The 25,644-nt window shown below is 50.9% G+C and overlaps 1 protein-coding gene across 4 annotated transcripts in view; it reads left to right on the top strand.

The window, feature by feature from the left end:
* ATP9B (ATPase phospholipid transporting 9B (putative)) overlaps positions 1-25,644 on the top strand; it is a 245,817-nt gene that overhangs the window by 154,973 nt on the left and 65,200 nt on the right. For all 4 annotated transcript variants that reach the window (XM_070049842.1, XM_070049843.1, XM_051840449.2 and 1 more), the window contains 2 exons: positions 2,468-2,628; positions 17,207-17,349. In XM_070049842.1, the coding sequence (XP_069905943.1) occupies positions 2,468-2,628; positions 17,207-17,349 (304 nt within the window). The remainder of the gene's footprint in view (positions 1-2,467; positions 2,629-17,206; positions 17,350-25,644) is intronic.

Raw genomic sequence — 25,644 nt, 5'->3', positions numbered from 1 at the left:
ATCCGATACAAAATGGCTAACAGTCTTAGTTTAGCGTTTCCTTGGGAGTCTCAGGTGGAGATGAGACCGCCTTTTCCTAGACTCCGCAGCTGGGGAAGTGGGAAAGCGCCGGGACGGATGGCCGGACGCACAGCCCACCTTGTCAGGCCGTCGGTACCCACCACTCTAGATTCCGACCCAGCCCAGGCTCCAGACCGGTCAGTCGTGCTGCGCCTGGCTTCCGTGCCCGCCAAGTGCGGCGTGAAGAGGTGGCGGGGGCCTGGTGGGAGGAGCACGCCTTCTGTGTCAGTTCCCTGTCGTGACGTGCGTTGCTGGCTCCGTCTTGTGTCGCCTGTGATGCTGGCTGCTGCTTGCCGATGAAGTGTCACAGTTATCTGGTGTTCATGACGCTGGAGTTGGGCACAGAACTTACCTCTCTCCTGAGTTTTTCTCACAGCTGCACTTAAGGGACCTCCTGACAAAAGTTTTGGTTTTGGTTTTCTTTCTACCGGATTCCAGTGGAGTGGTGAGAGTTCATGGCATGTATTCATGAAAACCAAAGTGGCTGTGGGAAAGGCTGGCTTTGTCGCTAGAGTTACACGCTCTCACAAGGCTCTGAAAAGTAAGTTCTTCGTGGGCTCAGCGATCCTCAGCATCCTGCTGCTGTTTCCTAGGCTTTTGCAAGCACGTTGTTTTATTTACTCTTTCTCAGAAGTTGTACCAGGTAGAGAAGTTCAGGTGGCAGCGAGACGCCTCACCTGTGGGGTTTAGTCTTCCATACTGTCCTGCAAATCAGTAGTTAAGTTAAAGGCACACTTTCCTGACCACAGCAGCACCTCACCCTGGTCGCCTCCCAGGCACCCGTGCCACCTGGTGGAACCACATACAGAAGACAACAGTGAGGCTGAAATGTTGAAGGAGGTTTCCCACATTCACACTGTTAGGAGGCTGAGAAGCTGGGTTCAAATCCAAGTTCTTGTAGGAACAGGAAGTGGGTGGGGCCTGCTGTGCCCTGGGACCCATGCTTTATCTCCTGCCATCCTGAACCCTGTAGGAGGACACAGGTGTCTTTCCTGTGTTACAGAAAACTGTAGCTCAGTGGCACATCCATCGTTTGTACTGGCCTAAGTTCTGCGTCATGAGGAATCTTTTTTTAAAAAAATGTATTTTTTTTAATTTACTTATTTGAATGGGGTGAGAGAGAGAGATCTTCTATCTGCTGGTTCACTACCCAAATGGCTGCAACAGCCAGGCCTGGCTCAGGCTGAAGCCAGGAGCCTGGAACTCCATCTGGGCTCTCACATGGGCGGCAGGGACCCAAGTACTTGAGCCATCATCCAGTGCTTCTCAGGTCATTAGCAGGGAGCTGGTTTGGAAGCAGAGCAGCTGGGACTTAAACCAGCACTCGCATATGGGACGCAGGAGTTCAAACTGCTGTGCCGTGGCGCCTGCCCCACGGTGAGGAATCTTCGTGGCTGTGCCGTGGCGCCTGCCCCACGGTGAGGAATCTTCGTGGCTGTGCCGTGGCACCTGCCCCACGGTGAGGAATCTTTGTGGCTGTGCCGTGGCGCCTGCCCCACGGTGAGGAATCTTCGAGGCTGTGCCGTGGCGCCTGCCCCACGGTGAGGAATCTTCGTGGCTGTGCCGTGGCGCCTGCCCCACGGTGAGGAATCTTCGTGGCTGTGCCGTGGCGCCTGCCCCACGGTGAGGAATCTTCGAGGCTGTGCCGTGGCACCTGCCCCATGGTGAGGAATCTTCGAGGCTGTGCCGTGGCACTTCTGCTCACTCTGATTCTGAAGCCATCCTGCAGCACTCACGCCTTGCTGGGCCCACCCCCCAGTGTTGTGTCATGGTCTTTCAGGGGTGGAACTAAGCAAGAAAAAACTGTTGGCACAGATTGCTAGAGCTTGAAATTACTGCTGCACGCCTCCCAGAAGTGGCATTCTCTGTAGCTTGTAGAACGCGAGCTGTTGGGCTGCTGGTTCTCACTGTGTCCAAGAACCGTACAGAACACAACACAGCCAACAGCCTTCCCGCTCGCGTTTGGCTCAGCGAATAAATGGTGCACAGAGTGAACCTGAGCTTCCTGTACCTGGTTGGCGTGAAGACGGTCTCATCGCAGGCTGACGGCTCTGCTGCATCAGAGAGCCAGTGGTCAGGTCGGGCCCACAGACAGGGCCTCCCCTCAGTGGAACCTCACCTGGAGAGCGTGCACCTGCCGTGCTGGGTGCAGGGCCCCCGTCCTCCATTAGGGAGAGCGCGTCTGAGTGTGCTGTGGCGCCTTCTCTGGCCTTGGGCTCTGTCAGCAGTGCTCTGAGCGTCACGACTCCGCTTCAGACATCCTGCCCGAGTCTGTAAGAGGTTCCCCTGGAGAAAAGGGAAGTGGGTGCGTTTTGTGTTTCGTGACGATGAAGGCCAATACCCGCACATCACCGTTCTCGCGTCCTCTCAATCACAGTGGTGCATGACTCCTGTGGTTCTCTTTCAGGTTGGCTTGTTGGACCTGGAACTCAACCAGCTGACAAAGGCACTGTTCTTGGCTCTGGTGGCCCTGTCCGTTGTCATGGTAACCCTGCAAGGCTTCGTGGGCCCTTGGTATCGCAATCTTTTTCGGTTCCTTCTTCTCTTTTCCTACATCATTCCCATAAGGTAGGTTTAAAGGATTAAATGTCTGGCTTCACATGAACATGATGTTACTGAAATGAAATTTATCTTTCTGAGTGAAAAAGTAAATTACCCAGGCAGGCTAAAGAGGAAGGGGCCGGGAACGCTCCCGAGCCTTGAGGGGCCTTTCCGTGGAAATACTTTTTTGTTAGAATAATCTGGGGATCTGACACTCTGCTCTTTAGGAGCCTGTTGGTGATGGAAGCTTCAAAATTGGGAGGTTTTTCTTGATAAAACATAAATCTGAATCTGACAAAATAATTTTGTTGGCTGCTCGTCGGCTTTCTCGTCTCAGTGCCCTTGGAGCTGCGGCCGTGGCTGACACTGCAGAGTTATCTATATTTTAAAAAGCGTCTAATATATCTGTCAAGTTTGATAATGTCTTGAGTAAGGCAGTCTTTTAATATGAATAATTTTTCAAAATGATAACCCGTGTATCCAGAGACTGGCATATAAATAGTTAATATCAGATGTCTCTAATTTAAAGACTGATATTTACAATATAAATGTTAGTAAGTGCATTTTAAAGTGTTTAAAGAAATGGTATTTTTTAAAAGATAATTAAACCAAACACTTAGGGTAAAGTATGAGTCCACAGTGGCCACTTTTTGTACCAGAATGGAACAAAGCAGCAGAGGGTGCTGGGCTGAGTAGCTGCAGCGTCCGCCTTTTGCACAGTAGGGGCAGCCTCGCTGCTGTCTGCTCTCCAGGACACTGCAGCCGTCGTGTACGTCAGGCTGTTCCAGTTGTAGCTGTGCCGTCCACTGGCCGGCCCCTTCTTGTCACTCAGACCCCACTGCACACACCTTCCTCTGTTTTGTTCTGCTGTTGCTCTTGCTGTTGACGGCCCCTCTCCATCCGCTGAGCTCCAGGCACCAGGGGCTTCATTTGGCTGAGTCCTGTGGCCAGAACAGTGTGTGGTGTTGGTGGGAACTCCTTCAGTGATGGTTGAGGGAACCCATTCCAGGGTCCTGTGCTGCCCTCAGGGTCCGAGCCTGTGTAGATCACCAGAGGTGTCCTGAGTGCCACAGTCGGCTCTGGGGACAGTACCTCTGTGCCCAAAAGAAGCCTTGGATGTGTGGCGACGAGCAAAGTGTGGCTACAGAACACCAGGTCTGTTTCTGTGACAGGCCAGCACTTCAGAGGCTGTGTGTTCAGATGGGGGTCCTCCATGCAGTTCCCAGGTCGTCTACATCAATGTGGACCGCAGGGCCCTGTGTGTGTCCCAGGGCCCTCTTCACCTTGTGCACACCAACACTGCCCTCCCCTGAGTCCCTGTGTGCACTGCCCTGGTCTCTGACTTCATGTGGCTTTAACCAATGTAAAATCATTTATACAGCAACCACCTTAGTGATGGTGTTTGAAATAAAACCTGAAAAATATAATTCTTACTGTTTCCATTGATCTCTGCTTTTCACTCACATCTAAAAAGAGGAGACACAACTCAAGGCAGCGGTGGCGAGTGCCGTGTTTGGGGCCCAGCCGGTAGCAGAGCAGACACTGCTGCCATGGGGTGAGAGGCGGACACATGGCGTAGCAATGGCCACTGCCGTGGAGTGAAGCAGGGCGTGGGGACAGAGGGCACCGTGCAGCCTGGTGACCGTGAGCTGTGGCTGTTGGGAAGGCGCGGGGCCGTGTTCAGAGCAGAAGGAGGGCGAGCGAGCGCCCGAGACAGCGCCCGCCTGCGCTGCAGACTTCACCACAGCTCCCATCTCTGAGGCAAACACGGGATGCTGTCGAGCATTCCTGAGTGTGTCTTCTTTGCTCCCACTACGTTTACGATGTATTTCCGCGTTTCACAGTTCTGGAACCTCATGCGAGCTCCAAGACTCCTGTTTTAGGCCATGGAAGGCCGAATGAGAGCTCCCTTCTTATGGCTAGAGCACCTTTGTCGTTGATTGACAGAAACCGTTGAACAGCACTGAGGTTTCTGTTGCAGGTTTCTAATAGGAGTTTTATTTCTCTGAACTCTCTTTCTTCCTATAGTACAGCAGCAGTATACGTGAGACAAGATCTTCCTTTAACCAGTCAACAGGGAAAACGAGTTACAGTTCAAGAGTGTGTACGTGCTGTAAGCATGTTGGAACTAAAGCTAATTTTCAAATTTAAATAAATACATGTATTTGTAGTAAAATATAGAAAACACATTATAGTAAGAAAAGAAAAGATATACTATTAGTGAACTGTCTCCGGATGAATTCTGTGAAACCTCAGGTATGTGTGCGCCAGCTTTCGAGGCGGCTGTGTGAGCGTGTGCACCAGTGAGGGGCGGCGCCTGTGTGCGTCTGTAGCTGTGAGCGTGTGCACCAGTGAGGGCGGCGCCTGTGTGCGTCTGTAGCTGTGAGCGTGTGCACCAGTGAGGGCGGCGCCTGTGTGCGTCTGTAGCTGTGAGCGTGTGCACCAGTGAGGGCGGCGCCTGTGTGCGTCTGTAGCTGTGAGCGTGTGCACCAGTGAGGGGCGGCGCCTGTGTGCGTCTGTAGCTGTGAGCGTGTGCACCAGTGAGGGGTGGCGCCTGTGTGCTTCTGTAGCTGTGAGCGTGTGCACCAGTGAGGGCGGCGCCTGTGTGCGTCTGTAGCTGTGAGCGTGTGCACCAGTGAGGGGTGGCGCCTGTGTGCGTCTGTAGCTGTGAGCGTGTGCACCAGTGAGGGGCAGCGCCTGTGTGCGTCTGTAGATGTGAGCATGTGCACCAGTGAGGGCGGTGCCTATGTGAGTCTGTGTGTCCTTTTTTACATCCATGCAGAGCACAGAAGTCCCAGTCTTCCCGCACGCGTGGAGAGACTTCCTAGACAGAACTCTGAGCTCACCTCTAGCTCCCCAGTGTCTCACGCCTGCTTCTTCAACATGACACGGTCCCTTCCCTTTCACAGCCCGAGAATGCAGCGACACAGATTTTACAGGCGAGGACGACTGTAAACTGTAAGGCGGGTGAAGCAAACACACAGTACAGTGCAAATCCCAGCACAGCACCCACGAGTTCATGATTGGAGCCGACCGGCCCCTCCGAGTCCTTGACCCAGCAGCACAGCACCCATCACTGCCAGGTGTGCCCCCACCCTGCGCCAGGCTGTGCAGCTCTTGGGCTCGTACTTCCATCTGACTGTGTTTGGGTGTCCTTCACCCAGCCTCCCTCTATCCCCCCTTCCTCACCCTTCCCAACCTCTAGCTCACTGTCCAAGTTAACTTCCACACACGAGAGCGAGCGTGCAGTATTCATTGTTCTGGGTCTGGCTTAGTTCATGTCACCCAGATCCTGTTTGCTGCAGATGTCAGGATTTCGTTCTTTGGCGTGATTGAATACTATTCCATTGTATAAGCACACCACCTTTTCTTTATCCATTCGCGCATTGATGGACATATGGGTCTGTTTCAGCAGCAGAAGCAAAACTGAACAAACGGCGTTCATCGAACCAAGCTTCTGCTCTGCAAAGGCAAATCAGTCAGCAGAGGGAGGAGACGACAGAATGGGAGAAGCTGTCGAGTGTGCATCTGACGAAGGATTAACATCCAGAATATACAAGCAACTCAGAAAGCTCAAAGCTAACAATCCTATTAAGAAATGGGCGAGGGCCGGCGCCGCGGCTCACTAGGCTAATCCTCTGCCTTGCGGCGCCGGCACCCCGGGTTCTAGTCCCGGTCGGGGGGGCGCCGGATTCTGTCCCGGTTGCCCCTCTTCCAGGCCAGCTCTCTGCTGTGGCCAGGGAGTGCAGTGGAGAATGGCCCAAGTGCTTGGGTCCTGCACCCGCATGGGAGACCAGGAGAAGCACCTGGCTCCTGGCTTTGGATCTGCGCAGCGCACCAGCCACAACGTGCTGGCCATAATGGCCACTTGGGTGGTGAACCAACAGAAAAAAAGAAGATCTTTCTCTCTCTATCTCTCTCTCTCTCTCTCTAACTCTGCCTGTCCAAAAAAAAAAAAAAAATGGGTGAAGGATCTGGATAGACATTTTTGAAGAAAAAACCCGCACTATCACCGGAGTGCTCAGTATCAGAAATACAGGTCACAACTGCAAGGCGGTGTCGTCTCACTCCAGTCCGAGTGCTGCGGTCAAAAAGAAGAAAGAGCAGACGCTGGCAAGGGTGTGGGGAAGAGGAGGCTTCACACCTCTGGCAGGAATGCATGTCAGCGCAGCGCTGGTGGAGGCTCCTCCCACAGCTGAGGCTGACACCATGGCCCAGCCGCCCGCCCTGTGGGTGCAGGTCGGGAGGAGGAAGGGCACCTGTGTCTCCATGCTCAGTGCAGCACTACTTATGCGGTGCTTGACTCCCATCCTCCCGTGAACTCGCTGAAGCTACCTCACACAGGGTCCTGAGTCAGAGCGTTAGGGCTCACGGTTTTTTTTTTTGGTTTTTGGTTTTTGGTTTTTGTTTTTTTTTTTAAGATTTATTTATTTGAAAGGCAGAGTTACAGAGAGGCAGGGCGGGGGGCAGATCTTCCATCCATTGGTTCAGTCCCTAAATGGCCACAGTGACTGGGGCTGAGCCAGGCCAAAGCCAGGAGCCAGGAGCCTCCTCCTGGTTTCCCACATATGGGCAGGAGCCCAAGGACCCTGGCCGTTGTCTGCTGCTATCTCAGGCACATCAGCAGGGAGCTGCAGTCAGGACACAAACCGTGACCCATAGGGGATGCTGGCCTCACAGGCCACGGTTTGTATCCCTTGTGCTGCTGTGCCACAGTGCCGGCCCAAGTCCTGATATCTTAAGGGGCTTTTAGATTTAAGAAGTTTAAACCTTATTGAAATTCCTCTGAATAGAATAAAATATGTGCAGTTACTGAATATTATTTACATTGCCTTTCAAAGGAAAATATTACCAGGTTTCACTTTTACTTCTGCAGTTCTGAAGTGAGCAGGTGCTGCCTTAGCCCCGTGTACCTTCCATGACCAAGAGCCGTCAGAGTTCGGTACGTGGGTGGGCCCACAGCTCCTGGTCACTTAGTCCTTACCTCTCTGTGTGTGCTGCAAGGTGCTCTGTGATGTTGGGAACACAGCCGTGTTCCAGAGCTGTGAGTGACAGATGGACGGTGCTGGCTGGAGTAGGAAGGAGGCCCCTCCAAGAAAACACTCGAGAACCCGGTAGATACAGCGTCTTCCTGCAAAGCCTGAAGTTGACAGACTTCTGCAGTTGGGGAGCTCTGTCAGTTTAGGTTCCCTTGTGAGACAGTTCCTAGGTCTCTGCCACTCTGACAGGCATCTTTAGTAAGACCTCATTTTCTAGGTAGGACGCCTAGTGGGAAGAGACCCAGGTGTGACATTCAGCATTGGTGATCTGGGGAATTTGCACGTTTCGGGTTGTAAAGATGCTCGTGTGGGGGGATTCGGTGTTTGGAAAGGATGCACTGAAGAGAAGGCCAGGGGTGTGTCTGGATGCCTCTGCTGAAGGGATGGATGCGGTGGCAGTGCAGGAGCACCTCAGCCTCTGGGCGGAAGCCAGGGACACAGATGGGCTCCCTGGAGGAGGGCTCACTTCATCAGTCCAGGACGTGTGCAGGCAGAGATTGGACTGCACAGAACAGAAGCAAGGCGAGAGAAGCCTGTGAGACTCTCAGGAGTCGATAGGCAGGAGACAGCTTCTCGGGAAAAGGGAGGAATGGCTCTAGGGCAGCGTTGGCCGGGGCAGTTTGCAGGGCTGTGGGCTTCTCAGAGGGCAGCGCAGTGAGCCACAGGGGTTATTCTGGTGCGACACGAGCTTGGTCCCGGTGGCGCCTGCGTGCCTGCCAGTCTCTGCTTACCCCACTGTTGGGTTTTGGAAGCAGATGACGTCCTTTCTACTTTGACCGATCCACAGGTGGAGAGCAGCTTTGCTCAGGACAGGCCGTCCCCCAGGACTTGCCCACATCTGATACAGATGTTTCTATTAGGAGATGCGAGGCATCGGAACTGATAGGATTTTTACTGGGTTATTTGGATGGGGTGAACGTGTTGTGGAAATCTGGGGAAGGTCAGGTGACTCTAGTGGGCTCAGTGATGTCCCCCGTGGGCAGTGCCCACCTGAGATCCAGATGTGACCTTACCTGGAAGTAGTCTTTGCAGGTGTATTTCAGGATCAGAGTGAGCCCTGAGTTCAGTGCTCAGTGTCCTCTTGGGAGGCGCAGGAGCTCTCCAGGGAGGCGGTGTGAGGACAGGCAGAGACTGGAGTGATGCGTCTGCAGACCAAGGGCTGCCAAGAGTTTCATGCTGGCTCCTTCCCCGGGTGGTCCTGCATGTGTCTGCCCAGTCTGGTTCTGCACATCTTGGTGTGTGCCCTTAGGTTCTTTTAGCAATGTGGTCGTCGAGAGTTGGCGCCTGGGTCCTGAGAGCATAGGTTGGCATCCATCCAAGCAGAGGGCCAGAGGGGCTGCCTGGAGACCATGTCCTGGCCGTCCTTGGCACAGGTCACTGTGTGCAGGGCCTTGCGTGCCTCCTGTCACCTCCACTCCTCTCATCTTCATCATCAGGAACCCTGGGACCTAGGTCTCCCACACCCACTCAGGGGTGTCCTGAGGCAGGTGAGGGTCCTCCTCATTCCTTCTGAACCTGTTCTTCATGGCCCGGGATCTCCTGTGCTGAGACCACACTGGATTAGCCCTGTGTCTGTGGCCATGGATGGTCTTAGCATGCAGTCCTGGCAGGAATGCAGGTATGGGTAATGCACCTGGCCACAGCTGCAGGGGCCTGCTCCCCGCCCATGCAGCTCCAGGTCCACCTTTTCTGGTCCTTCTGAGACCTGGCCATTACTCTAGTTGCTCACGGGGTCCCTGCAGTGCGTGGCATTTTATGGATGCTATCGCTGAGCTCAGAAGCAGCACGTCCGTCACTGGGCTAGGATCCTGGAACTAGTGGGCGTGGTCATGAGAGATGTGTACTGCCCACGCCTGACAGGAACCTGAGAGGCCTGGGTGCCCATGCCGCCTCCCATGGAGCAGGAGCTCGTGCGTCCTTCGGGAGGGAAAGGCCTGGAGAACTCGTAGGGTGATCTCATTCCCCAAACATGGCCTGTGCTTTCTCGCTGTGGCACAGAACACGCGCATTCCTGTTCACGTTCCTGCTCTCCCTGGATACTGTTCCCTCGAGCTGCTTCATTTCACCCTTCTGACTGCAACAGTCCAGGTCATGCCTGCCCCTCAGCCAGCCACCTGCAGGCTCAGGCAGCTCTCCCACTCCTCCAGAACGGTCTCTTGGTGTCCCTTCCAAGGAGCTCAGAGTACATCTGGTATCTTTGACCTTGCAGTCTGTTTCCGTGATTCTTTCCAAAATAGCATGCCGTGTGCATCTGAAGGGGTCCCACATCCTGTCACCTGCAGTGTGTCACAGCTGGACAAAGGTCTGGGCTTAAACATTCTGCGAAATTAGAACTCAGAGTACGTGCAGTGAGGGTATTTGCTCTGCCAGCGTCATGCCTGAAGTTTGAGCATTCTTTGAGGTTTTTAACATCAGAAGGCAAATTGGTGTTTCCTTTGCAGTGCAGGAGCTTCTTAGCCTCATGGAATCTCGTTTGTCTATTTTACTTTGATTTCTTGTGTTTCTGGGGTGTTTCCAAGAAGTCTTTGCTTATGCCAATGTCTTGTAGAGTTCACCTCTAGTAATCTGATGGTATGAGTTCATAGATTTAGGTCCTTGATCCATTTGGAGTTGATGTTTGTGTGAAGTGTAAGGTAGGGATCTAGTTTCGTGCTTCTGCAAGCAGAGATCCAGTTTTCCCAGATCCAGTTTTCAACTTTTTGTTGAAGAGACCATCCTCACTCCAGGGATTGCTTTGTGCTCCTTGTCAAAGATTCGTTGGTTGTAGATGTGTAGATTGGTTTCTGGGGATTCTGTTTCGTTCCGTTGGTCTACATTCTGTTTTTGTGATTGTTTTGTGCCAGTACCAGACTTTCTCTATTACAACTGTCCTGTGTAAGTCTTGAAATCTGGTGTTACGATGCCTTCAGCTTCTTTTGTTCTTGTTTAAGATTGCCTTAGCTATTCGGGGTCTCTTGTGTTTCCATATGAATTTTAGCATCATTTTTCTTCTACATCTGAGAAGAATGTTGTTGGTGTTTTGATTGGGATCACATTCAATCGCTAAATTGATTTCAATAGTGTGGACATTTTGATGATATTGTTCTTCCAATCCATGAACATGGAAGATTTTTCCATTTTTTATGTCGTCTTCTATTTCTTTATTTAATTTTTTAAAAAAATTTTCATCATAGAGATCTTCTACCTCCTTGGTAAAATTTATTTCAAGGTATTTAAAATGTTTTTGTAGCTATTGTGTAGGGGATTGATCTTACAAGTTCTTTCTCAGCCATGGCATTGTCTGTGAATACAAAAGCTATTGACTTTTTATACGATTTATTTATTTATTTGAAAGGTAGAGTTTCAGATAGAGGCAGAGAGAGAGAGAGAGAGAGAAAAGTCTTCCATCTGCAGGCTCACTCCCCAAATGGCTGCAGATGGGCAGGGTTGGGCCAGACCTAAACCAGGAGCCAGGCACTTCATCCTAGTCTTCCATGTGGGTGCAGGGGCCCAAGACCCTGGGCCATCCTCCGTTGCTTTCCCAGATACATTAGCAGGGAGCTGGATCAAAAGTGGGGCAGTAGGGACTCAAACTGGTACCCATATGGGATGCCGGCACTGCAGTTTGCGGCTTAACCTGCTGCCCCAAAGCTAGTGATTTTTGTGTGTTAATTTTATATCCTACATCTTTACCAAACTTTTTTTGGAGTTTCAGTAATCTCTTAGTGGAGTCGTTTGGTTTCCCTTTATATAGGATCTTGTCATCTGCCAACAGAGATAATTTGACTTCCTCCTTTACATTTTTTATCCCTTTGATTTCTTTTCCTTGCCTAATGGCTCTGGCTAAAACTTCCAGGACTGTACTGAATAACAGTGGTAGAGTGGGCTTCCTTACCTGGTTCCAGATCTTAGTGACACTGCCTTCCACTTTTCCCCATTTAATATGATGCTGGCTGTTGGTTTATTGTATATTGCCTTGATTGTGTTCAGAAATGTTCCTTCTATACCCAATCTGCTTAAGGTTTTTATCATGAAATGATGTTGTATTTTATCAAATGCTTTCTATGCATCTATTGTGATAATAATATGGTTTTTATTCTTAAGTTTGTTAATGTGATATGTCACAGTTATTGATTTGCATATGTTGAATCATCCCTGCATACCAGGGATAAATCCCACTTGGTCTAAGTAATCTGATGGTATCAGTTCATAGATTTATGTTGTGTTGTCACATTTGATTAGCTGGTATTTTGTTAAGGATTTTTGCATCTGTGTTTATCAATGATATTGATCTATAGTTCTCTTTTTTTGTTGTATCTTTTTTAGATTTGGGAATTAAGGTGATGCTGGCCTCATAGAAAGAGTTTGGGAGGATTCCCTCCCTTTCAATTGTTTGAGTAGTTTGAGAAGAATTGGAATTAGTTCTTTAAAAATCTGGTGGAATTCAGCAGTGAAGCCATCTGGTCCTGGGCTTTTTTTTGTTAGGAGGGTCTTTATTACTGATTCAATCTCTGTCTTGGTGATTGGTCTGTTTAGGTTTTCATTGTCTTTGTGCCTCAATTTTGGTAGTTGGTATGTATCCAGGAATCTGGATTTCCTGGAATCTGGAATTCCTTCTAGATTTCCCAATTTCTTGGCATATAGCTGTTTGTAGTAATTCCTGATGATTTTTTATTTCTATGATATCTGTTGTTACATCTCCTTTTTCATCTCTGATTTTACTGATTTGGGTCATCTCCCTCTTCTTTTTTTTTTTTTTTTTTCTTTTTGGTTAATTGGGCCAATGGTGTATCAGTTTTGTTTATTTTTTCAAAAAGACAGCTCTCCATTTCTCTGATCTTTTACATTTTTTGTTTCAATTTTGTTTATTCTGCAATTATTTCTTTACTCTTACTAATTTTGGGTTTAGTTTGCTGTTATTTTTCTAGGTCCTTTATTTTTCTAGCTCATTTATTTGATGCCTTTCCAATTTCTTGATATAGGCACCAATTACTATAAACTTCCCTCTAAACACTGCTTTTGCTGTATCCTGTAAGTTTTTTTAAAGATTTATTTATTTATTTATTTATTTTAAAATCAGAGTTATACAGAGAGAGGAGAGGCAGAGTGAGAGAGGTCTTCATCCAATAGTTCACTCCCCAGTTGGCCGCAATGGCCAGAGCTGCGCTGATCCGAAGCCAGGAGCCAGGAACTTCTGGGTCTCCCACACAGGTGCAGGGGCCCAAGGACTTGGGCCATCCTCCACTGCTTTCCCAGGCCATAGCAGAGAGCTGGATCTGAAGAGGAGCAGCCAGGACTCAAACCAGCGCCCATATGGGATGCCAGCGCTTCTGACCAGGGTGTTAACCTGCTGTGCTACAGCGCCGCCCTCCTAAGTTTTGATAGGTTATGTTACCGTCTTCATTTGCTTCCAGGAATTTTTTTATTTCCCATTCGATTTCTTCCATGAGTCACTGTTGATTCAGGAGCAGGCTGTTCAGTTTCCATGTGTTTGCCTGTTTTCCAGAGATTCTTGAGTTGTTCTAGAGATTCTTGAGTTGTTCATTTCCAGCTGTATTCCACTGTGGGCATGGCATGATTTCAGTTTTTTTGAATTTGCTGAGTCTTGCTCTGTGGCCTACCATATGGTCTGTCCTAGAGAATGTCCTATGCACTGATGAAGAGAGTGTGTATTCTTCTGCTGTGGGGTGAAATGTTCTGTAGATATCAGTTAGATCCATTTGGTCCATACTGTAGATCAGCTCTGTTGTTTCTGTGTGGATATTCTAATTGATCTGTCCATTTGAAATCCCTCAGTACTATTGTACTGGAGTCTGTATCTCCCTTTAGATCCATTAACATTTCTTTTAAATAAGCAATCACCTGTAATTGAGTGCACATACATTTATTACAGTCAGATCTTGCGTTAGCGTGGAATACCTTTTCCCGTCCTCTCACTTTGAGTCTGCATGTGTCTTTGTTGGTGAGGTGTGTCTCTTGTAGGCAGCAACTAGATGGGTCGTGATTTTAATCCATTCAGCCAGGCTGCGTCTTTTGTTAGAGAGTTTATGCCGTTGCATTCAGGGTTCCTTGATAAGTAACAGCCTGCTTGGCCCTGCCGTTTTTCTGTAAATACTCGTATCGTCTGCTTTGGATTTCCTTTGTCCTTTTACTAGATTTTCTGCCTTCACCTTCTTTCCTAACGGTGACCGTGTTTCTGTGGTAGCACATCCTTAAGCATCATTTGTAAGACTAGATGAGTGGTGACAAATTCTTTGCGTTTCTGTTTGTTATGGAAGATTTTTATTTTACCTTCATTCATAAGTGAGAGCTTTGCAGGGTTCAGTGTTCTGGGCTGACCTTTTTTTGTTTCTTTTCTTTCTTTCTTTCTTTTAAGACTTGGACTATGTCTCTTCATTCTCTCTTAGCCTGTAGGGTTTCTGATAGGAAATCAGCCATCAGTCTAATTGGAGGTCCTCTCTGAAGGTAATCTGACATTTCTCTCATGCAGTTTAGAATCTTTTCTTTATGTTTTACTGTGGAGAGTTTGACTACAGTGTGTCGTGGTGAAGATCTTTTCTGGTCATGTCTATTAGGAGTTCTGTGTGCCTTCTGTACCTGGACGTCCATTTCTTTCTCCAGATTAGGGAAGTTTCTGTAATTATTTCACTAACTAGGCCTTCTAGTCCATTCTCTCTTTCCATACCCTCAGGAACTCCTAAGAGCCATGTATTGGGTTGTTGGATAGTATCCCATAAATCTCAAACACTGTTTTTAATTTTTCTAATTTCTCTTTTTCAATCTGACTGTCCCAAAAGGACAAATACCGTATGTTTTCCCTGATCTGTGGTAACTTATAGAGTACATTAAAAATGTAATGTATAATTATTTGCATTGCAATCTGCATAAAATTATTGTGCATAAACTATTGAGAGGAAATGGTGTAAAGTCTAAATGAACTTAATTATTATTTTCTAACCACACGGGAAATCAGATGTTACATTGTCATTGATTGTATTTCATTGAAAGAAATTATGAATGACTAGTTATCTAAAAAAAGCAAATTAGCATTTGATCAAAATATACAAGAATCATAGTGCCCCCTGTACAATACTACTGCCTTAATGGAAGAAAGATACATTTTACTTAGTAGTTTTTGCTAGTAAACCATAAACTTGCATTCTGTGGTTGTTTTACTTTTTAAAATATTTATTTATTTGAAAGGTGGGCAGGGTGTGGGGGGAAGACGGGCACCCCTGCTGGTTCCTCCTCACAAGTCCAGGAACTCCGCCCGGGTCTACCACCTCTGTGCAGGAGCCCAGCCACTGAGCCGCACCCTGCCTCCCGGGGCCTGCATTCGCAGGAAGCTGGAGCCGGGGGCCAGAGCCAAGGTTCAAACCCAGGAACTCTCTTATGGGGCGCAGTTGTCTCAGTGCACATCTAAGCCGTAGGCCAGGCGTCATGCAGAGTCTACTTAACTTTCATCACCCCAAGATGATCTCCACCCTTTTCTTCACGAGTGACTGCTGCTGCACACAGCCTTGAAAGGCGTCTGCTCATCCTGAATGTCCCAGCGGTGACTGTTGTGAGATGGCAAGCCTTCACACTTTCTGAGAAAGCAGAATTCAAAAATAGTACAGATTTTCCATGAAGTTTGCAAACCCCCTCATATGATACTCCATGAAATAATAAGTGTTTACAACTCTGCTGCAACAACAGGAATTATTTCATTTTATTTGACAGAGTTAGACAGTGAGAGAGACAGAAAGGTTTTCCATCCGTTGGTTCACCCCCCAAATGGCCTCCACGGCTGGTGCTGCGCCCATCCGAAGCCAGGAGCCAGGTACTTCCTCCTGGTCTCCCATGGGGTGCAGGGCCCAAGCACTTGGGCCATCCTCCACTGCCCTTCCGGGCCACAGCAGAGAGCTGGCCTGGAAGAGGAAGAAACGGGACTAGAACCCTGCGCCCATGTGGGATGCCGGCGCCGCACACGGAGGATTAACCAAGTGAGCCATGGCGCCGGCCCCAGGAGTTATTTTATTAAACTACCAGTCAATTGTGATTTGAAGAAAACAAGTCCCAGAAGAGCCTTGAAGGTGCTGCTTTGGTTTCTGCTGCTCTAGCCCAGTGGCTGATGAAGCTCTTCAGAAATGTGGCCCAGCTAAAGACAAAAGCCCACTTGTTAGAACAGCTAAGTCAGGCCGACCCTTCCAAATTCACTTAACCAGAACCCAAAAGAGCACCACACACAGCAGAAAGTCTTGCTTTTCCAGAGTGCAGACCTCTGGTCTGGGCAGTTGAGCTGTGGGAAGCTCGTCGAGGGGCCCACAGCCCTTTCCGTGCCAAACTCCTTACCCTGTGCCGTGCCGAGCACGGCCGCACACCGAGCACCTTGGCAGCCTGGCTGCCTCCCAGCTTCCGTCTGTGTTTACTTTAGCCAGGTGTCCTGTGCCTGTCACTTTGTGTGTCTCGTTCATAGAGAATCCTTCTCCAAACCCAAATCAGAGTTCCTGTAGAATTGGCTCTCCTTTCCTGTCCTCAAAACTTGTGGTCACTCTAAACCCAGGCTGAGCAGTTCTGCTCTCAGGTACTGGCTGGCAAGGATGTCCCTCGTGTTCCTCAAGCCTTGCCCCACATCGGGCGCCCTCCAGACTCCACCTGGGAAGCCCCTCGTTCCCCCTTCCCCGCGGCCGAGGGGCAGGTTTCACGCGTTCCAGCTGTGCGTGGGACCTAGTTCGCCACCTTGCACGCCAGCCCCTCCGGGCTGCCTGTGTGCTGCCTGGAGCGTCGTCCCGCAGAGCAGTTCTGAGCGGGGTTTTCCCTCGGTTTGTTCTCCTAACAGGATCGTGAACAGCCCACAGCGGGCACAGCTACGCTGACTTGCGATCATTTAGCACTCTTTGACCTAGGTAGTCTTCAGTGACACAGGCTACAACTCAAGATGATTTCCAAGTGTGGGTGCACTGGCTGGTTGAGCCATCTGGGTAGAATACCCGGTCTCTGACCCCACAGCGTAAGTGCACCCTTGCTACTGAGTGACATGTAGGGAGACCTGCGCTGCAAAGAGCCACTATGCCCACGGTGGAGCAGCCTTAGTGGACATTCTTCCATGGTCACTTTGTGGAGTCGCAGGCCTGGACAGCCATCTCTGCAGGACCGTGACAGCCGAGTGGTCCCAGACAGGGCGACAGTGCAGCAGGCGTCTCAGGCGGCAGTCTCCCCAGACAGCCTTAAATGACAGTGTTACAAACAGTCCAGAGCAGAGTGACCAGTGTCTTTGCATTTCCTGCATCGTACCTGTTCTTGAGTTTCTTGGTTAGCACCTGAAACATAGGAGTCCTTCAATTAATGTTCACAGAAGGAGCAGATAGGCCTTCAGACACGGATGCTGTCTGGCAGCGTGGGAATCTCCGTGTCAGTTAGAGTCTTGCTGGGGCCTTTGTATCGGCTCCCTCTTCCTGCTGTGTCTGTGGGAGCCCTTGTGGAAGGACGGAGCAGGGTTGTTTAGGTCACCTGGGTCCCCACAAAGATCAGAGATGATGCGTATGAATAAGTGTGATGTGAAGCCCTGAGTCCCTCTTATGATTGCCACCACTTCTCCTTGGCAGTTTGCGTGTGAACTTGGACATGGGCAAAGCAGCATACGGATGGATGATGATGAAAGACGAGAACATTCCCGGGACAGTCGTTCGGACCAGCACCATCCCCGAGGAGCTAGGGCGCCTGGTGTATTTACTGACAGACAAAACAGGTACCGCTCGTGCTCACTGTCCACCTTGGAATGAACGAGACTCCTGCAGTCTGTGCGCACATGTGTGTGCACATGTGCGCTCACCTTGTGACAGCATAAGGAGTTCTCACTCACACTTTGCCTTTGAAGACTGTCATAGAGTTTCATCTTCTAGTTTACATAGTGTTATCAGATTACCAAAATGTCAAAATTATGGAGTTTTAACTGACACATTCCTGCATCTAGAACTTTCCACAGTCATGCCGGCTTTAACTGCCTTTGGGATACCTTTTTAGTGGCGTCTTAAGAGCAAACACCACACATTTCTGTATCCTAGAATTAATGTGTGTGAGCTGTAGTAAGAAAATAATGTTCGAATATGTGAATTTGGTATTTCGGCAACACAGTTCTCCAGCAGAACTTTACCAAAAAGTACACCTCACAGCTCTAGGCCTCATGCTCTGTTTGTCCTTATTTTGTTGTTTTTTCCTTTTTACATCCAAGAACTCTGAGATTTATTTATTTTATTTGAAAGAATTACACAGAGGAGAGAGAGAGAGAGGTTTTCCATCCAGTGGTTCACTCCCCAATTGGCCACAATGGCTGGAGCTGCACCGATCCGAAGCCAGGAGCCTCTTCCAGGTCTCACGTGGGTGCAAGGGCCCAAGGACTTGGGCCATCTCCTGCTTTCCCAGGCCATAGCAGAGAGCTGGATTGGAAGTGGAGCAGCTGGGTCTCGAACCGGTGCCCATATGGGATGCCAGCACTTCAGGCCAGGGCGTTAACCCGCTGCACCACAGTGCAGGCCCCAAAGAACTCTTGTCAATCCATACTGTACTAAATAAGAGGCAAACAGATAGAACCTAGAACTATAATAAAAGCTTTATCTGAGAGTTAAAATTCCTCCTTGAGTCATGATTTAAATTTCAAGTAATTCTTAGTGAATTAGAAGTAAAACTTATAACATGCTGAAGAAAATGTTGTCTTTAAAAATTCAACTTCTTTCTTTCTTTTTTTCTTTTTCTTTTTTTAAAGGCAGTGAAAGAGAGGGAGAGGAAGGGAGAGACGGAGATCGATCTTCCATCCATTGGTTTACTCCCCAGATGCCCACAGTGGCCAGGACCGGGCCAGGCCAAGCCAGGCCAAAGCTGGGGACCCAGAACCAACCTGGGTCTCCCACTTAGGAGGCAGGAACCCAAGCACTTGAGCTGTTACCTGCTGCCTTCCAGGGTGCAGGTTCTAGGGAAGTTGGAGTATTGAATGCAGTTAGAATAGTGGAGGATTTGACTCACCAGTGCACGCCATAAAGTAAGAAAATGGTAGAAGGTTTAGAAAGGGAGGGAACACCTGTTAGCAGACGTATTTATACAAAACCTGCGTAAGTGGACATATAAGTATTGTTAGAATTAGTTAAGCCAGTTTAGCAAGACCCACACAGAAAACTATGGATTATCCCACCCAGGCTGTCCACCCTCCCCTGGCCTGCACTCCCCGTGCCTGCCCAGGCTGTCCACTGTTCCCTGGCCCACTCTCCCTATGCCCACCCAGGCTGTCCACACTCCCTGTGCCCACCCGGGATGTCCACCGTCCCCTGGCCCTCTCCCTGTGCCCACCTGGGCTGTCTGCATTCCCCATGCCCACCCGGGCTGTCCACCCTCCCCTGGCCCACGCTCCCCACGCCCACCCAGGCTGTCCACCATCCCCTGGCCCTCTCTCCCTGTGCCCACCCGGGCTGTCCGCATTTCCCGTGCCCACCCGGGCTGTCCACTGTCCCCTGGCCCTCTCTCCCCATGCCCACCCGGGCTGTCCACCGTCCCCTGGCCCTCTCCCTGTGCCCACCCGGGCTGTCCGCATTCCCCATGCCCACCCGGGCTGTCCACCGTCCCCTGGCCCTCTCTTCCTGTGCCCACCCAGGCTGTCCGTATTCCCCATGCCCACGCAGGCTGTCCACCATCCCCTGGCCCGCGCTCCCTGTGCCTGCCCAGGCTGTCCACCCTCCCCTGGCCCACGCTCCCCATGCCCACCTGGGCTGTCCACCGTCCCCTGGCCCGCATTCCTGTGCCCACCCGGGCTCCTGTGTGTGCGATGCTCATTCTACTGAGAACACGTTGCCTTTCTGGTTGCTGCCCCGTTTCTTTCTGGTGGCTTCAGGAGTTTTTCTTGATGTTTGGTTCCAGAATGTGACTGTGCTGAGCTTGGCATGGCCCTCGGGCTTTGTGCTGTTTGCAGGAAGCACAGAGTGCTGGGTCTGCCGGTGGAGTCACCTCTGCTGAGTGCGCTTAGGCTTGACTTCTTGCAGCTCCGCCATCTTCCCGCCTCAGACCCCACCTTCTCCCCGCTCCCGGTTCCGTCTCCTCCCTCTGCTCTGAGAACTGCGTCAGGTGCCCACGTGTCCTGTGTGATCCTTGGCTGAGCTTGGGCGGTGCGGTGCGGTCTGTGTGCTTGTATTTTCAGGGCTGTCTGTCTACCTGCTTCTTTTCTGTATCCCTTGCTTGGTTGCCGGCAGTTTCTGGGGTTGATTGTAGAGCAGCCTTCTGATGACTCCTGGCAGTTCCGATGAGGCCAGACCTACCCTGAGTGTCGCGGGAGCACAGGGTCAGGGCCGTGCTCTGCTGGTGGGGACCCAGGGTCCCTCAGGCGCCCTCCTCGCCCCGGGCCCCGCCGTGGGCCCCTCTTGCAGCACTTCCTGGTCGCTGGTGCTGCCTCTCTGGACCTGGGGGCAGGGCCTGCGGTCCCTTGATCCCTCAGGTCAGCGAGAGGTGTTTCCCAGCAGCCCTCCGTTCTGCCTCAGTTTGCACACGGGCAGCCTACGCCTGAGAGCACGCCGCAGCTGCGGAGCGCCGGCTCCCCCCGCGCCTGCTGGAAGTCGGGGTTCTGCGTGGAGGGCTGGGGGTGCCGCTTTGCAGCAGGAGCAGTGACAGGGACCGGGGTTTGGCTCCCCTGTTGCAGTGTGAGTTGGAGTCGTGTCAGGATCAGTGTTGGTGCCGAGCTCTGCTCCCATCTTGTTCTCCCCATGCTGCTTCGCAGACTGTAGCCTGATAATCATCTCAGCTCACTAGGTTTTATATTAATCAGAGAGACTCCCAGGCATTTTGTTGCTTTTCTAAAAAGGCCTTTTCATACCAGAATTCGGTGAAGGACTGAAGCTGCAAGCGGCTTAAATATTCAAATCTGGAATTTTTTTCTAACCTTTCTCAGTAAATTACAAGTTTTATCTCTGTACCGGCCACCTCAGCAGTTACAGCGTCTCTGGAGACTCCTGATCCATGGCCTGGCCTGGGTGTGGCCCTGACACTTCAGCCACACCTGCCACTCCCATCACTGTCACTCTTGCCAGTCAAGTGGCCCCCGCATCCTTCCCCAGGTCCCAGGAGTGTGTGGAGGGTTCATTGTTGCCAGGGCCTCTGAAATGCATATCAGAGTGAACCCAGAATGGCTGCCCCACCTTGCCTACATGAAGGTTGCTGCGTCTGGTGAGACCGGCACCCGTCTGTATGGACTGCTCGGCTGTTTGGTTCCAGGAGCATGGATAATTAGGTTCTTTCTCTTATGCCTTCTTTTGGTTTCCTGAGCGGGTCCTGTCCTCTGCTCTCCCCTCGTGCCCGGGGTTTCGGCGTTGGTCACCGTCCCCTCGTGCCCGGGGCTCGGCGTAGGTCACCGTCCCCTCGTGCCCGGGGCTCGGCGTAGGTCACCGTCCCCTCGTGCCCGGGGCTCGGCGTAGGTCACCGTCCTCTCGTGCCCGAGGTATCGGCGTAGGTCACCGTCCCCTCGTGCCCGGGGCTCGGCGTAGGTCACCGTCCCCTCGTGCCCGGGGCTCGGCGTAGGTCACCGTCCTCTCGTGCCCGAGGTATCGGCGTAGGTCACCGTCCCCTCGTGCCCGGGGCTCGGCGTAGGTCACCGTCCCCTCATGCCCGGGGCTCGGCGTAGGTCACCGTCCCCTCGTGCCCGGGGCTCGGCGTAGGTCACCGTCCCCTCGTGCCCGGGGCTCGGCGTAGGTCACCGTCCCCTCGTGCCCGGGGCTCGGCGTAGGTCACCGTCCTCTCATGCCCGAGGTATCGGCGTAGGTCACCGTCCCCTCGTGCCCGGGGCTCGGCGTAGGTCACCGTCCCCTCGTGCCCGGGGCTCGGCGTAGGTCACCGTCCCCTCGTGCCCGGGGCTCGGCGTAGGTCACCGTCCCCTCGTGCCCGGGGCTCGGCGTAGGTCACCGTCCCCTCGTGCCCGGGGCTCGGCGTAGGTCACCGTCCTCTCGTGCCCGGGGCTCGGCGTAGGTCACCGTCCTCTCGTGCCCGGGGCTCGGCGTAGGTCACCGTCCCCTCGTGCCCGGGGTTTGGCGTTGGTCACCGTCCTCTCGTGCCCGGGGCTCGGCGTAGGTCACCGTCCCCTCGTGCCCGGGGCTCGGCGTAGGTCACCGTCCTCTCGTGCCCGGGGCTCGGCGTAGGTCACCGTCCTCTCGTGCCCGGGGTTCGGCGTTGGTCACCGTCCCCTCGTGCCCGGGGTTTGGCGTAGGTCAGGTCTTGCTGCTCACTGCAGAGGTTCTGGCAGTGTGCAGGAGGAACGGGAAGTTGGGCGTCAGAGGCCGAGTGGAGGACCTGAGGCAGGCTGTGGATGCCTTCTGAGTGGCCTGAGCTTAACTGAGAGGCTTCGGCGCGAGTTGTTTTCCTAAGAGCCACCCGTTGCCAGCATAATTGTAAGGTGGTCCTCCGTGTGATTGTAAACTGGGTTTGTGCTTTGTCAATAAGCTTTTTGACAGGAAGCGTCTATCACCCTGGCTCTCTCATCTGCTGCAACAGAATAGAAAATGAAGTATCCCAATAATTGCATTATAGTTTCCTTCTTGTGGACAAGAAAGCAGTGCGGTATAATTAGGTTTGATTGGAGTGCACGTTTCCGGTAAGATCTGAAATTAATGATGTTGCTATAGTGACACATCTGCGGCCACCAGTGCGTGAAACATAAAGTAATTCACTGGATGAGAGCAGACAGCTGTTAGCCGCACGCTGCACAGTGTGTGGACACTGACCAGAACCTAGGCGGAAGGCAGTAAATGAACAAACGATGCTGTAGCGGGAGGACGGGCGGTTTGCTCTTAATCTGCTGGGAGAACTTTAATCTTCCCACGGTTGTATTTGACAGTGCCGTTGTTTAAAGAACAATGCTGCAGAGAACTCATAAATTTTAAAGCTTAACTCAGGCTGCAGCCTGTTAAAGCAATACATTAATTCCTTTGTTAGGGAGTTTTTATCTTCATGTAGAATAAAGCCATTACTAGAAACACCCACTAAAACAACAGGTTTTGGGGGGATTCACATTTTAATTATAGCATCCATTACCCAGAATGCCATGTTTTTCAGATTTGAATCCCGTTTCAGTGTCAGGGGTGTGTCGTCATGAAGGGGAGGTTCCACTCTCACAGTTGGTAAGGGCCTGCGTGCTTGCCAGAGTCTCCAGGAAGGTTTAGGAATGTGTCTTAATCTCCTGTGTGTCAGGACAGCTGCCGCTCCCTGTGTGACGAAGCTCACTGTGGTGGTCAGTGGAGCAGCGCACTGCTGTGTGTGCTGCGTGGGGCCTGCTGGGGCTGCTTGAACAACTTAGCACGTGCAGCCATGCAACACAGGCGTCCAGTCCTGGGAGTCCTCAGGAGCCCTGACGCACCGCGTGTATCACAGTCATGGCAAATAATTTCAGAAATGAGCGCTAACTGAGGTTTGAGGCATCGGTCTCCTCACGTTCCTTCCTGGTAGGATCTCAGGAGGTTTGTGCTTCGATCCCTTGACTTCCCCAGATCTTCACAGGCGTCCTGTTGCTCCTGTAGCCAGTGTCTCTGAACTGCAGGCGGGCACCCCCTGTCTCTTGTTGTGACCTGGCAGGGTTTGGGCGTGAGGCCACAGCACCACCCGCAGCACTGATCTGCCTCTCGAGCCCTGTCTCTTCCCAGCTGTGGCTGGCGGCTGCTGCCACCCACGGAACAGCGCGACTCTCAGCCTGGTTAAAGGGCTTTCAGAAATCACCCACAAACCTCTGTGCACAGATGTGCGCAGCACAGCCCCAGCCCCCTGTGCCGTGCTGGTGGGCTCGGCTTCTGGCGGCTGAGTCCATTCCTCCTTTCTCAGAGGTCCCGGTGTGGGGCCCGTAATTTCTTGTGTATTAAGAGGAAAAAGGTGTTGAAATTATGAAAAGTGTAAAGGGCTTCCAAGATTCCTGTTAATATGTGAGGAGACTATGGAAGTGAGCCCCACTCCCCATGGGAATCTCTGCACGCATATCCCCGTTCCTTTAACCCAGCATGTTGTAGATGTATTTATTCAAATGGAAAAGTTTGAGAACTTCACTGTTGATTCAATGAGAAGTGCTAGTGATTTGTTTGGATATATCAGTTTTAAGCTACTTACAACATGATTTATTAGCAACTTCGAAATTTTAGAAAATGCAGAGTTATTGTTACAAACTTGTTTGCTTCACGAGAAACCCTTAGGATCTGTTGCTGTGCTAGACAGTACATGGCATGACCACTATAAAACTCTCGTCCCACTCTTGAGTTTAAAACATTCTTATCACCTCAGAAGGCAGCCCCTCGCACATTCGCAGCCACTCTCCATTCGCAAGCCCCTGTCCCACAGCCCAGGGAACCCCTCATCTGCTTTCTGTCTCTGGGCACTTGCCTGACATGAGCATTTTCTGCAAATGAAGCCACACAATATGCAGTGCCCCGTGGCTGGCGTCTCCCTGAGTGTGAGGATCCAAGGTTCATCATGTTGCCGCATGTGTCAGTGCTCCACTCTTCTTTGTTGCTCATTCATTCATCAACTGATGGGCATTTTGGTTGTTGCCTCTTTTTGCCAAGGCAATTAGTCAGGCGAGAGGAAGAGGCATCGGTGCTGTAAGGGAGAGCAGAGCCATCAGTTTGTATGTGACATGGGCTCGCATCCAGGGTCTTAAGAAATCCTCAAGAATCTGTTAATAAAAAATTTAGTCAGGTTGTAGGATACAACATCAATATGTAAAAATGAATTTTATTTCTGTAAAATTGTACTAGCAATGAAGTATCCAAAAATAGAACTAAGAAAACAGTTCCATTTATCAATATTTTGGCATCTGTATGTAACCATAGAAACTCTGTGGTCTCCTGTGTTTTCAGGGGACCTTTGTGCCTGTGTAGAATTACTCTCCAAATGGCTGCACAGCATGGTTAAGGAGCAAAGTACTCCAGCGTCACTGAGCTTGGAACTGTGTCACAAGCTGAACAAAGGACAGCTCACCAAAGTGATGTGATAAAATAGAGGTCACTTTAAAACCCAGTATCGTCTACCTAGAGATAGAATGCAGCAGTTACAATGGTGCGGCTTTGCTTTGGGGCCAGGATTTGTATTGAGGCAGTTACAGGGTAAAAAGTGGTCAAGGAGGGAGTTGTAGAGTAGGGAAACAAGGCCAACAAACCTTACCTGGGCCCAAAGCCACACAAACAATATAAAAACTTAGGACGTGTGTGAGATGGTTGGAAATTGGAAGTCTGACTTGCTGTTTGATCTGGAGGGGTAGTTGTTGGTTGTTTGGGTGTGATAATATTGGGGTTCTCTTTACGTTAAAGAGCCTGTCCTGTGGTAATGATCCTGTCGTGCTTGTGGGTGAACAGACGTCTCAGGGCAGCAGGGCCCAGGCTCAGGGGAGAGGCCCCCACCCCGCGGTCCTTGCCCAAGGGCACTGGTGGACCCGGGCTTTCAGGGTGATGTTCTGCCCAGTCTGGGCCGTCAGCCTCTCTGAAGGATGGAAGGGGTGGAGTGAGCACGCGTTTGCTCCTGTTGTCAGCTCTTGCTTTTTGGCAGTTCTCACAGACACACTGAGATGCGATTTCCTGTTTGATTTGTTTATTCTATCTGTAGACAGACACAAACATGAGACTGACACCTGCATGCCATGGGCTATTTCCAGTGTGTATTCCAGTTGTTTTTAACCGGGAAAGTGGGAAATTTGACCATTGGACACCCCCAAAATCCACATTTTTCTCTTTCAACATGTTCTCTTACTAAAGTCTCATGAATATGTTGGCCTGCAGCGTGGAATTGGCACATAAGTATGCTTATGACCATCTTGCCCATTCATTTCTTGCAAGATAGTTGTATACTAAGTCTGTAAAATTTCCCATCCAAAAAAAAAATGTAAGCTTTTGTTTTCTGAAGTTTTTCTTACTCCTTTTAGGCCCAGTGGAATATGAAGGGAATGTCACATCCAGGGGCGGGGTCTAAACACACAGAGAGCAGCTGTCCCTCCTGCCCCTCCTCATTCCTTTTTAAATGTGCACGTCCTTAGCACAGCTCTGCT

This window comes from Oryctolagus cuniculus, chromosome 10 (assembly GCF_964237555.1).
Source record: "Oryctolagus cuniculus chromosome 10, mOryCun1.1, whole genome shotgun sequence".
NCBI lineage: Eukaryota > Metazoa > Chordata > Mammalia > Lagomorpha > Leporidae > Oryctolagus > Oryctolagus cuniculus.
Note: the sequence above shows the minus strand (reverse complement) of the source record. Positions and strands in the feature narration are given on the sequence as shown.